The 12935-nt window shown below is 40.3% G+C and overlaps 1 protein-coding gene across 2 annotated transcripts; it reads right to left on the bottom strand.

Moving 5' to 3' along the window:
* LOC106572045 (properdin) lies at nt 1–7537 on the bottom strand. Of its 2 annotated transcripts, none has more exons than XM_014145767.2 (10): nt 7370–7537; nt 3260–3404; nt 2960–3141; nt 2692–2862; nt 2372–2566; nt 2053–2226; nt 1555–1743; nt 700–811; nt 341–467; nt 1–241 (listed from the first exon to the last, which is right to left on the bottom strand). In XM_014145767.2, the coding sequence occupies exons 1-9, from the start codon at nt 7422–7424 to the stop codon at nt 341–343; spliced, it is 1350 nt and encodes a 449-aa protein (XP_014001242.1). In that variant the 5' UTR covers nt 7425–7537; the 3' UTR covers nt 1–241. The 2 variants fall into 2 exon arrangements, with proteins under 2 accessions (XP_014001242.1, XP_014001241.1); XM_014145766.2 differs by having other exon boundaries at nt 1–253.
* Between the last annotated feature and the right edge of the window lie 5398 nt (nt 7538–12935).

The raw sequence follows: 12935 nt of genomic DNA on the forward strand, positions 1-12935 counted from the left end.
GGAAGTGAACAATGTTTTTATTTCTTCAGGAAATTACACTATTATGAAAAGTGTAGTCATAATAAACTACTTTGTTACTGATGGTTCATGAAGGCTGCACAGACACATGACCAAAGGCAGTGAAATCACATTGCTAGAAATTGACAATGTGTTGACAATGTGTATTCCCCTCCAGACTTGTGGTTTGATGGTTGTTGAACATTGAGTTGTCTTAAGTCCTCCTCAAAGCAGTCAAAAGATTCTGAAAAAAACTCTGAAATTTAGAGAAAGCATTAGAGCTGACCAAAGTCCATTTGAAATTGATATTGTAACTGTGAAAGCAGTGTTAATAAGATATTACCTATGTGTCACATGGAGGAACATTCATACAGGCCAGACTTTGTTTTGGGTCCTTCAACAGTGTACAGTTCGCAAATGGTGTCCCATCAAAGTATGCTTTAACCTTAATATGAAACCCTACTGTCTCACTGGCAAGGAAACAATAGCAAATAAAAAGTTAGATTCACCTAATTTACACCTGACACAGCAAAACACAGCAGAGTGCATAGATTTCACACTGCACCAGATAATCCTGAATGTGCCACAGAGACCAAGCCATGCATAAATCGTATATAGCCTATTTATTAAGAGGCATAGGAGCAGATACACACAAACTACTTGGTTAATCAGGGAATAGTATATATTATACAGTCTCCTTACCCATATTCGGACAGATCAGGTATGCATGTTCGTTCTCTGGTCCTTTTGGCTCCTTCTCCACAGGGGGGCTCACACTGACTCCACTCACTCCATTCACTCCACTTACCATCAACTAAACACAAGTGAAGCATTATGTGAGGAATATTACTTCTTAAGCTTACCATTTTCTTCCCAGTCTAAACAGTTGACACGTATATTATGAAAACATTTTGTGACGTTTTTGTTCATTTTGGTTTTCGGCAGCATTAGGCTGTATTTTATCTGGCTGTTCGAGCACACAATATATATTTTTTAGGCTTGTTGGAGTTTGGTAGCTGAAGTTTACGCCCCTTCATCTGTGATTGGTCAACAGTAGGGATTCTTCTATGAAGTGTTTGTCATTCAACAACAAATGACTAGTTTTCATACACATTTTCTAATTTGAGAAATACTGCCCCAAACATCTTAGTTAAATGTCCAATTGCGAGACTAAGACCTCTTGCAAAAACGTCAAAATTAATTACAGATTTATAAAGTTATCTAGGATTAATTCTGACTATTTTCAGGAAGTGTACTTGTTGCTACAGCGTCTCAAGTGGGACAAACAGTAATATTGCCACTTTTTTCTTGTTTTTCAAGCGAAGGTATTTTAAGGGAGTATGCGAACACAGACGATCACTTCGCCTAGCCGAGTTCAGCAAGGAGCAAACCAAACCTATGCATGTGGATGCCTTTAGCCTACTGCATATGAAATGCATAATTTGTATAATCCAATTATCACTGCAAAAACATTCAACACTTGGGCTGAATAAAATGTAATGAAAGAAAGCAAACAACACGGCTTAATAAATGGAAGCTAAAACTTGTTTAACTTACAGTCACAAAACTTAATGTCATAGCAGGCCCTGTAGTCTGTAATCTTTCCTTCACACGTCTTCCCATCAAAACCTGCATGTTCACACCATCTTTGCCGTCTTTGCTGTCCACCAATTTTTCGACAACGAATTTTTCCTCTATTAGATTTACATTCTTCCCATTTCCCCCACTGCGACCACTGACCATCCACTGTTGGACAAAGAAATAACTATTATCCTCATGGGAAGTCTTTCAGTTGTTAGGAGGACTAGAAGGATACAATGTTTTCACTACAGAGTACCATATACAGTAATAGTATTACTGTAAAAGTGTATAATATTATTCTAATTACAGTGACGAAATAAACATCTAAACTGAACATCAGCTGTTGACAGCTATAATCCTTCTAAGAGAGGCAAAACTTTATCAAATGGCTATTCTGCTAAAAACAATATTTGCTCAAATAATTGATGAAATGGGCAAAGGGAATGGGTTCTCCTCCGGCTGTCAGTAGTTTACCTGGGCAATGGTTTTTGGTATTGCAGATTTTTTGGTCTTTATTGGATCCAGAGCAGGGCAGACCTCCATGTTTAGGGGCTGGGTTGTCACACTGTCTGAGCATTTCATGAATCCCCACCCCACAGGTAACGGAGCAGGAGCTGGGGGGGCCCCACGGCCCCCAGTTACCATTCACTGTTGAGGATAAAGAGGGAGGTTTGTTTTACATACACTATGAGTACATGTCATTGCTACATTCTGTGTATGTAAACAAGCAAAGACTTTAGGGTAGCAGTCAGAACCTCAGAGGAAAATAGGATTGCTTTGCCATGCCACTTACCAGGACAGAAAGGAAGCTCATCACAGGTCCTAGTGTTGCTCCCTAACCCAGGGCATTCATCACCAGGGGGCACTGAGGACGGTGGTGGGTTGTTGCATGATCTGTTGCGCCGCTGTGTAGGTTTGGGTAAATTCTCTCCCCCACAAGTGCCTGAGCATGGCTGCCAGCCGTCCCAGTTAGACCAACCACCATGAGCTACAGTCAAAAGAAGAGAGCGGACTTACTCCAGTGAAAAGACATGCCAAACTTGTATCATATATGGTGACGGTTACTGCACATGAAGGAATAGTGTGTATTGTCTAAATCCTGATGATCTTTACTTGGACAGATGCGATCAACCACGCAGGGTTCCTTCTCTTCACTTGGACCGTCACAGCTGCCTCCACATCTAGGTTGGGGTTCGGTGCAGGTCCTCACTCTGTTTCTTACGCCCTTATTACAAGTCACTGAGCAGGGCTGCCACTGACCCCACTTACTCCATTGGCCTTGTTCTTAAAAATGTTAGGCAAGATCATCAAAAGAGGCCCAAAATACTTTGACTTCAGATATTTTTTAATTTATGTTCCCTGTCTGTTAGAGGGTATGTACCTGGACAACAGCTTGAATCAATGCAGACTTTGGTCTCTAACGCGAGTTTCTGAATCTCTCTATGGATAGTCGTCTGAGCACATTTTCCCTGTCCCTGGCATTCTCGTCGTCTCTGCGAAACTCCCTCCTTACAGGAGACAGAGCAGCGGCCCCAAGCAGTCCATTCAGACCATGAAGGTGGCCTACAGGTGTTAAAAAACACAACAAATCACATCCTGCACTGGGACATTGGGATGTTCAAATCTGAAACTCATTGACACCAACCTGGTCTTAGAGCATTTCGTATTATTCTGTACTCACCCACAAGACTTGCATTTTCCGTCTGCTCCAATGTATCCGTAGTGAGGGTTAAGACAACAGTCATCCATTGTCACTTCTCCCAGTAGCCAGAGATCGTCACAATTTCCAGAATCAAAGCTGCTGTAACAGTTCACCTCCTGTGAAACTGGAAACATATACAGTTGAAGTCGGAAGTTTACATACACCTCAGCCAAATACATTTAAACTCAGTTTTTCACAATTCCTGACATTTAATCCAAGTAAAAATTCCCTGTCTTAGGTCAGTTAGGATCACCACTTTATTTTAACAATGTGAAATGTCAGAATAATAGTAGAGAGAATTATGTCTTTCAGCTTTTATTTCTTTCATCACATTCCCAGTGGGTCAGACGTTTACATACACTCAATTAGTATTTGGTAGCGTTGCCTTTAAATTGTTTAACTTGGGTCAAACGTTTCAGGTAGGGCTTTGTGATGGCCACTCCAATACCTTGACTTTGTTGTCCTTAAGCCATTTTGCCACAACTTTGGAAGTATGCTTGTTGATCATTGTCCATTTGGAATACCCATTTGCGACCAAGCTTTAACTTCCTGACTGATGTCTTGAGATGTTGCTTCAATATATCCACATAATTTTCCATCTTCATGATGCCATCTATTTTTTCAAGTGCACCAGTCCCTCCTGCAGCAAAGCACCCCCACAACATGATGCTGCCACCCCCGTGCTTCACGGTTGGGATGGTGTTCTTCGGCTTGCAAGCATCCCCCCTTTTCCTCCAAACACAACGATGGTCCTTATGACCAAACAGTTCTATTTGTTTCATCAGACCAGAGGACCTTTCTCCCAAAAAGTACGATCTTTGTCCCCATGTGCAGTTGCAAATCGTAGTCTGGCTTTTTTATGGCCGTTTTGGAGCAGTGGCTTCTTCCTTGCTGAGCGGCCTTTCAGGTTATATCGATATAGGACTCGTTTTACTGTGGATATAGATACTTTTGTACCTGTTTCCTCCAGCATCTTCACAAGGTCCTTTGCTGTTGTTCTGGGATTGATTTGCACTTTTCGCATCAAAGTACGTTCATCTTTAGGAGATAGAACGCATCTCCTTCCTGAGCGGTATGACGGCTGCGTGGTCCCATGGTGTTTATACTTGCGTACTATTGTTTGTACAGATGAACATGGTACCTTTAGGCGTTTGGAAATTGCTCCCAAGGATGAACCAGACTTGTGGAGGCGTACAATTTATTTTCTGAGGTCTTGGCTGATTTCTTCAGATTTTCCCATGATGTCAAGCAAAGAGACACTTAGTTTGAAGGTAGGCCTTGAAATATATCCACAGGTACACCTCCAATTGACTCAAATTTTGTCAATTAGCCTATCAGAAGCTTCTAAAGCCATGACAACATTTTCTGGAATTTTCCAAGCTGTTTAAAGGCACAGTCAACTTAGTGTGTGTAAACTTCTGACCCACTGGAATTGTGATACAGTGAATTATAAGTGAAATAATCTGTCTGTAAACAATTGATGGAAAAATTACTTGTGTCATGCACAAAGTAAATGTCCTAACCGACTTGCCAAAACTATAGTTTGTTAACAAGAAATTTGTGGAGTGGTTGAAAAACGAGTTTTAATGACTAAAACCTAAGTGTATATAAACTTCCAACTTCAACTGTAGATCATTCATTGATTCTAATCAATGCTTCAATCATTTTTCAAGTATTTCACCATATTCATTTTTTAATTAACCTTTATTTTATCAGGGAGTCATACTGACACCAAGGTCTCTTTTACAGATGAAATCAAACTTTATTTGCCACATGCACTGAATTACAGAAAATGAACACATCAAAATAAAAATACAAAATGCAAGCAGAGAGAACAACATGGTCATGAATAAGGTCAGTAATTTAAGAACATTTTGAAGATTGTTACACAAATAAGGTGTAAGAAAGATAAATCAGATTTTAGTTAACTCAGCGACCGAAGGAATTTCCAGAGTTAGCCATCCCTTAGACCAGGTAAGTTTAAAGTTTAGCAATGATGTTAGTTACAGTCAAGTTTTTGTAAAAGGGATTCATACATGAAAACATAGCGATGTATCAACCTACGTGACATCAAAGAGAGCCAAGCAAATTTCAGGTAGAGAATGCAGAGATGAGTACCGAAACTGTCACCCGTAATAAAGCGCCCTTGATAAACTGCATCTAACGGCTTTAATAAAGTGGCAGCTGCATTTATACATATGTCGCTATAGTCTAGGACTGATAGGAATGTAAACTGAATAATCTGCCTTCTACTTCTACTATTTTGCAAAAGGCATGAGCTATTTCTATAGAATACATATTTACTTTCAGTTTCTTAAGTAACTCATCATTATGCATTTTAAAAGACAGCTTTTCATCTATCCAGATGCCCAGATATTTGTAATCAGGGACACGATCAATAGACACCATCCAAAGTACATATGTTTAAATTATTTGTATGAGCTCTAGACAACAACATAGACTTGGCTTTACCTGTATTCAATATTAATTTCAGGTCAATAAAGTTTATCTGTAAAACAGTGAAGGTAGACTGTAGTTCAGACCAGTGACGACCTGTCATTAAGGGCAGGTGGGGCAGAGCCCAACCTGTTTTGAGCCCCACCTGTTTAGCTAAAAAATAAATATATTTATTTATTTCTCCCTGTGTTGCATTTAATTTTGCCATTTAGACAGTGGCTTGCGAAAGTATTCACCCCATTTGGAATTTTTCCGATTTTGTTTCCTTACAACCTGGAATTAAAATAGATTTTTGGGGGGGTTTGTATCTTTTGATTTACACAACCTGACTACCACTTTGAAGATGCAAAGGCCATTCCAAGACATGTAAATGTTTCCCCTTAAACCACTCGAATGTTGCTTTAGCAAAAGGCTCAAGGTCATTGGCCACAGATAAAATTAAGTTTTATCTACCGTAGCTTTGATTGGACTGATCATGTCAACATCATACTTTGAAAAACTTAGCTAGCAAGCTAGACAAGCAGTCATCATCATGAATCAAGTTGACAATATACTGGAAAATCTTTTTCAATCCTTGTCATATGAAGAGAAATTATAGATTAAACGTATCGGTGTTCATCGGCCATTGGACATAAACATTACACAACAAGTTGGAAATCACAAATTCAACAATGTGCGGTTTGGAAGGAATCATGTACAGTTAACCACATCATTTATAACTAGGGATGCTGCAGAGATAGTGCTATGACCTGGTCTAAAACCCAACTGATTTACATTTGGAATACATTTCAAAAGAAAAGATCCTAGCTGAGAATTAATCAAGGATTCAAATATTTTAGCTAGGCAAGAAAGAAAAAAATTGGGCGATAATGATTTAGGACACAAGGGTCACCACCTTTGTGAAGGGGTAGTACATGTGTAACAGTATAGCTTCCGTCCCTCTCCTCACCCCAACCTGGGCTTGAACCAGGGATCCTCTGCACACATCAACAACTGACACCCACGAAGCATCGTTACCCATCGCGCAAGGGGAACAACTACTTAAGGTCGCAGAGCGAGTGACGTCACCAATTGAAACGCTATTAGCGCGCACCAGCGCTAACTAGCTAGCCATTTCACATCGGTTACACATGGGCCGGATTCCAAACCTTGGGGATAGTACCAGATATAATCGTCAGATTAAAAATATGGGTTAATGATTCATCAATCAGGGTGGCCGAGAACTGCAGTAAAAATGGATCAAGCACATCAGCCTTAGTGATTCTTTTTTTACATCAATCTTAAGCAAGGCATCTAGCACATCACAGGTAGCAAGTTGTTGAAATGAAAACAGAGATTCACTAGAAGTTGACGAGTTAACCGTCATGTTGGCTAGAGGCTGGCAGAAGGAAGAGCAGTCGATTGACTGATCAGGGTCAATTAAACCACCGTTTCTCTCAAACAAAAAGCCTGCCAAGATAAAATGATTAAAAGCATCAGTTATGCCATTCTTCTCAGTTATGATGCCAGAGTCAGAATTGAAAAGTAACGTGGTGTCTAGCATTATAGTGAAGTGTTGTGTTCACAAATCAATATTTTTAAATATCACATTTATTCTAGTGTTACTTAAACAACAATAGTAAAGGCACTGACCTGATTCCTTTACTGTCATCAGCAACACTAATGAAGTCCACAACAACTGCACCATTTCTCTGTCTTTGTCTATGCCTAGTACTTCTTACTGTAAGCTCTCTTTCCACTCTCTCTAGCAGGCTTATCTGGTTAATGTTTCACTTTATTGGAAAAAAACTGGAAAGACGTGCATCCCATTCCCGTAAGGTTAATAAACTCCCCAGTAAGCACGGACCAACGCCAGTGTCTTTTGGACGTCTTTTTTTTGGTCCAGACCTATTTTTTTTCTGGTCTGGACCGGCCTTGATTTCAACGTCCATGGATGTAGATTTTTGGTCCAGTCTGGACGGGCCTTCATTTGGCCAAAACATGTTTGGTTCAGATTTGGTCAATCATAGATGTCTATGTTTCACAAGTTTGGACAGTACAGCATACAGTACAGTACAATACAGTAGAGTGCAGTACAGTAAAGTACCATTGTACTGTATTAAACTCTACTGTGCTCTGCTGTACTGTCCAAACTTGTGAGACATACAGTACCAGTCAAAAGTTTGGACACACCTACTCATTCCAGGGTTTGTCTTTATTTTTACCATTTTCTACATTGCAGAATAATAGTGAAGGTATCAACACTATGAAATAACACATATGGAATCATATAGTCACCAAAAAAGTGTTCAACAAACCAAAATATATTTGATATTTTAGATTCTTCAAAGTAGCCATTCTTTGCCTTGATGATAACTTTGCACACTCTTGGCATTCTCTCAACCAGCTTCATGAGGTAATCACCTGGAATGCATTTCAATTAACAGGTGTGCCTTGTTAAAAGTTAATTTGTGGAGATGATTTCCTTCTTAATGCGTTTGAGCCCATCAGTTGTGTTATGACAAGGTAGGGGTGGTATACAGAAGATAGCCCTATTTGGTAAAAGACCAAGTCCATATATGGCAAGAACAGCTCAAATATATGACAGTCCATCATTACTTTAAGACATGAAGGTCAGTCAATCCGGAAAATGTCAAGAACTTTTAAAGTTTCTTCAAGTGCAGTCGTAAAAACCATCAAGCGCTATGATGAAACTGGCTCTCATGAGGACTGCCAAAGTAAAGGAAGACCCAGAGTGCTTCAGAGGATAAGTTCATTAGATTTAACTGCACCTCAGATTGCAGCCCAAATAAATGCTTCGCAGAATTCAAGTAACAGACACATCTCAACATCAACTGTTCAGAGGAGACTGCGTGAATTAGGCCTTCATGGTGGAATTGCTGCAAAGAAACCACTACTAAAGGACACCAATAAGAAGAAGAGACCTGTTGGTCCAAGAAACACGAGCAATGGACATTAGTCCGTGGAAATCTGTCCTTTGGTCTGATGAGTCCATATTTGAGATTTTTGGTTCCAACCGCTGTGTCTTTGTGAGACGCAGAGTAGGTGAACGGATTGTCTCCGCATGTGTGGTTCCCACCGTGAAGCATGGAGGAGGAGGTGTGATGTGTGGGGGGTGCTTTGCTGGTCTGTGATTTATTTAGTAATTCAAGGCACACTTAACCAGCATGGTTACCACAGCATTCTGCAGTGATACGCCATCCCATCAGGTTTGCGCTTAGTGGAACTATCACTAGGGCAATGACCCAAAACACACCTCCAGGCTGTGTAAGGGCTATTTGACCAAAGAAAGTGATAGAGTGCTGCATCAGATGACCTGGCCTCCACAATTACCTGACCGCAACCCAATCGAGAGGGTTTGGGATGAGTTGGATCGCAGAGTGAAGGAAATGCAGCCAACAAGTGCTCAGCATGTGGGAACTCCTTCAAAACTGTTGGAAGAGCATTCCTCGTGAAGCTGGTTGAGAGAATGCTAAGTGTTTGCAAAGCTGTCATCAAGGCAAAGGGTGGCTACATTGAAAAATATAGTCTCGGATATATACAGTCTCGGTCCCGCGCTGGGACTTCACCGCTGGCTGGCCAGGTCCCTCTAGCACCGACTAAATCTGGTACGGGTATACCAATATATTGGAGTGATCCAATATAGTGAAACATACTGAAGGTTACGTATGTAACCACGGTTATGTGAGCTATATGGATCACTCCAATCATCTACAGTGCTTGAGGCACCTCAAAAATTATGTAGAGAACGTGTGTCGCGGCCATGGGGTCTTTATATAGGGGCGGACCCCAGTCGTGACACAGGTGTACACGGGAGTAAATCTGTAAATCCTCACCTCGGATGTATCCCTCCGCCGCGGAGTGATACTAATATATTGGAGTGATCCCTATAGCTCACAACCGTGGTTATATACGTAACCTTCGTTCTATTGCTTTTTCTTTTGGTCTGAAATGTTTGAACATGACCACTGCCAGAAAAAGCGAACATAAGTGCATGTGACAGATGGGAGGAATAATACATATTCCATTCTGCAATCTTCAGTTTGCTCCATTTTCCTATTTTAATTGGAATAAAAATGTTGAATGTGATATGCTTTCTTCATTGGCCTGTCGATATAAGTGATTGTATATACGGTTGTAATTTGGCCATAGAAACAATGAACATAAAAGGAGTCTTTCCAATGTCCATAAATGTATTTTCAGCGTGCGTAGAAGACGTATTTTCAACGTTCGTACAAGACATCTTTTCAGTGTCCGGATATCATTTTGCTCACTGGGTCATACCTCCCCCTGACCATCATTTTTTCAGCATTGTTGCTCAATTGTTATACAATGTTGCACAAATGCACCTTGTCAGACTGAATAGGCAAAACAAAAGAAGATTTAAAAAAATTTATTTAACCTTTATTTAATAGGCAAGTCAGTTAAGAACAAATTCTTATTTACAATGACGGCCGACAAAGATGAAAGATAAATAAAAAATGTAATCAAGTAGTACACAAAAAGCAACCGAGAGAGATCAATGTGTATGGCCCAGAACTGACTGTTATCTGGGCAGTGTGCTAGAGATCCACTTTAAGATTTTGGATGACTGATTATCATACATTTTGAGTACAGTCATTTTAATCATGGTATAAATCAATATGGAAATATATTAAGCAATTTTGGCAAATTGCCCAAATAAAAGAACAGTATGTATATGAACAAATTTTTCTCTAAGCTATAATTGCCACAAACTTCTTAAACTAGTACCATGGAAATACTTTTAGCCAGCTAAGTCCACAAAGTTTCTTCAGCAATGTCCTTATAAAATAAAAATAATGCTCTGATATTCTCTTCACTGCAGATCTGACCCATGTTTTAAGTCAGTTAGGATCATCACTTTATTTTAACAATTTCAGCTTTTATTTCTTTCATCACATTCCCAGTGGGTCAGAAGTTTACATACACTCAATTAGTATTTGGTAGCATTGCCTTTAAATTGTTTAACTTGGGTCAAACATTTTGGGTAGCCTTCCACAAGCTTCCCACAATAAGTTGGGTGAATTTTGGCCCATTCCTCTGGACGGAGCTGGTGTAACTGAGTCAGCTCTGTAGGCCTCCTTGCTCTCACATGCTCTTTCAGTTCTACCCACATATTTTCTATAGGATTGAGGTCAGGGCTTTGTGATGGCCACTCCAATACCTTGATTTTGTTGTCCTTAAGCCATTTTGCCACAACTTTGGAAGTATGCTTGGGGTCATTGTCCATTTGGAATAGCCATTTTTGGCCAAGATTTAACTTCCTGACTGATGTCTTGAGATGTTGCTTCAATATATGCACATAATTTTCCTACCTTGTGATGCCATCTATTTTGTGAAGTGCACCAGTCCCTCCTGCAGCAAACACCACAACATGATGCTGCCACCCCCATGCTTCACGGTTGGGATGGTGTTCTTCAGCTTGCAAGCATCCCCCTTTTTCCTCCAAACATAACGATGGTCGTTGTGGCCAAACAGTTCTATTTGTTTCATCAGACCAGAGGACTTTTCTCCAAAAAGTTCGATCTTTGTCCCCATGTGCAGTTGCAAATCGTAGTCTGGCTTTTTTATGGCAATTTTGGAGCAGTGGCTTCTTCCTTGCTGAGCGGCCGGCCTTTCAGGTTATGTCGATATAGGACTCGTTTTACTGTGGATATAGATACTTTTGTACCTGTTTCCTCCAGCATCTTCACAAGGTCCTTTGCTGCTGTTCTGGGATTGATTTGCACTTTTCGCACCAAAGTACGTTCGTCTCTAGGAGACAGAATGCATCTCCTTCCTGAGCGGTAACACGGCTGCGTGGTCCCATTGTGTGTATACTTGTGTACTATTGTTTGTACAGATGAACGTGGTACCTTCAGGCGTTTGGAAATTGCTCCCAAGGATGAACCAGACTTGTGGAGGTCTACAATTTATTTTTTGAGGTCTTGGCTGATTTCTTCAGATTTTCCCATGATGTCAAGCAAAGAGACACTTAGTTTGAAGGTAGGCCTTGAAATATATCCACAGGCACACCTCCAATTGACTCAAAATTTGTCAATTAGCCTATCATATGCTTCTAAAGCCATGACAACATTTTCTGGAATTTTCCAAGCTGTTTAAAGGCACAGTCAACTTAGTGCATGTAAACTTCTGACCCACTGGAATTGTGATACAGTGAATTATAAGTGAAATAATCTGTCTGTAAACAACTGATGGAAAAATTACTTGTGTCATGCACAAAGTAGATGTCCTAACCGACTTGCCAAAACTATAGTGTGTTAAGAAGAAATTTGTGGAGTGGTTGAAAAACGAGTTTTAATGACTCCAACCTAAGTGTATGTAAACTTCCGACTGCAACTGTTGGTATTCCTCTTATCTAGGCGGGTGAGGGCAGGGTGGAGTGCAATTGAGATTGCATCGTCTATGGATCTGTGGGGGCGGTACGCAAATTGGAGTGGGTCTAGGGTGGCTGGGATGGTAGAGTTAATGTTTGCCATAACCAGACTTTCAAAGCACTTCATGATTATAGAAGTGAGTGCTACAGGGCAGTAATCATTGAGGCATGACGCCTCAGAGTTCTTAGGAATGATTGTGGTCATTTTATGCGGGGATTATAGACTGGGGCAAGAAGAGGTTGTAAATGACCGTGAATATGGCTGCCAGCTGTTCTGCGTATGCTCTGAGAACATGCCCTGGAATACCGTCGGGGCCCGCAGCCCTGTGGTTGTTGACCTGATTAAAGACCCTTCTCAAGTCGGCCTCGGAGAGCGAGATCACCCAGTCCTCTTGGTCAGTGACAGCCCTCACACCTGGCTCGATGTTGTTGTCAATACTGTATGCAATGTCTGTGGGTGAATTATGAAACAATTACTGCATGCAAATGTGCAACAAAATTGTAATTTAGATGTGTTTTTGCGATTACTTGATCTATTTTAAATTACTGTAAGAATGTTGCAGATTAAACTTTAATTAGTGACTATGGAAAGAAATATAAATGTAATTAACAATGTTTTCAATATCCAACTTTATCCAGTGCCTTACTTTTTTTATGAATGCTTTAATTAATTTTCCTTGCCAAATGCAGGTAGGGTATGGGCTTGTTATGTAATGAGGGGCAATTTTGGTAATTTCTTAGGCCGGGTGAAAAACATGTAAATTAACATTTACCTAAGTACTATTCCTGTTCTTACTTATT

Source organism: Salmo salar, chromosome ssa15, assembly GCF_905237065.1.
Source record: "Salmo salar chromosome ssa15, Ssal_v3.1, whole genome shotgun sequence".
Lineage (NCBI taxonomy): Eukaryota > Metazoa > Chordata > Actinopteri > Salmoniformes > Salmonidae > Salmo > Salmo salar.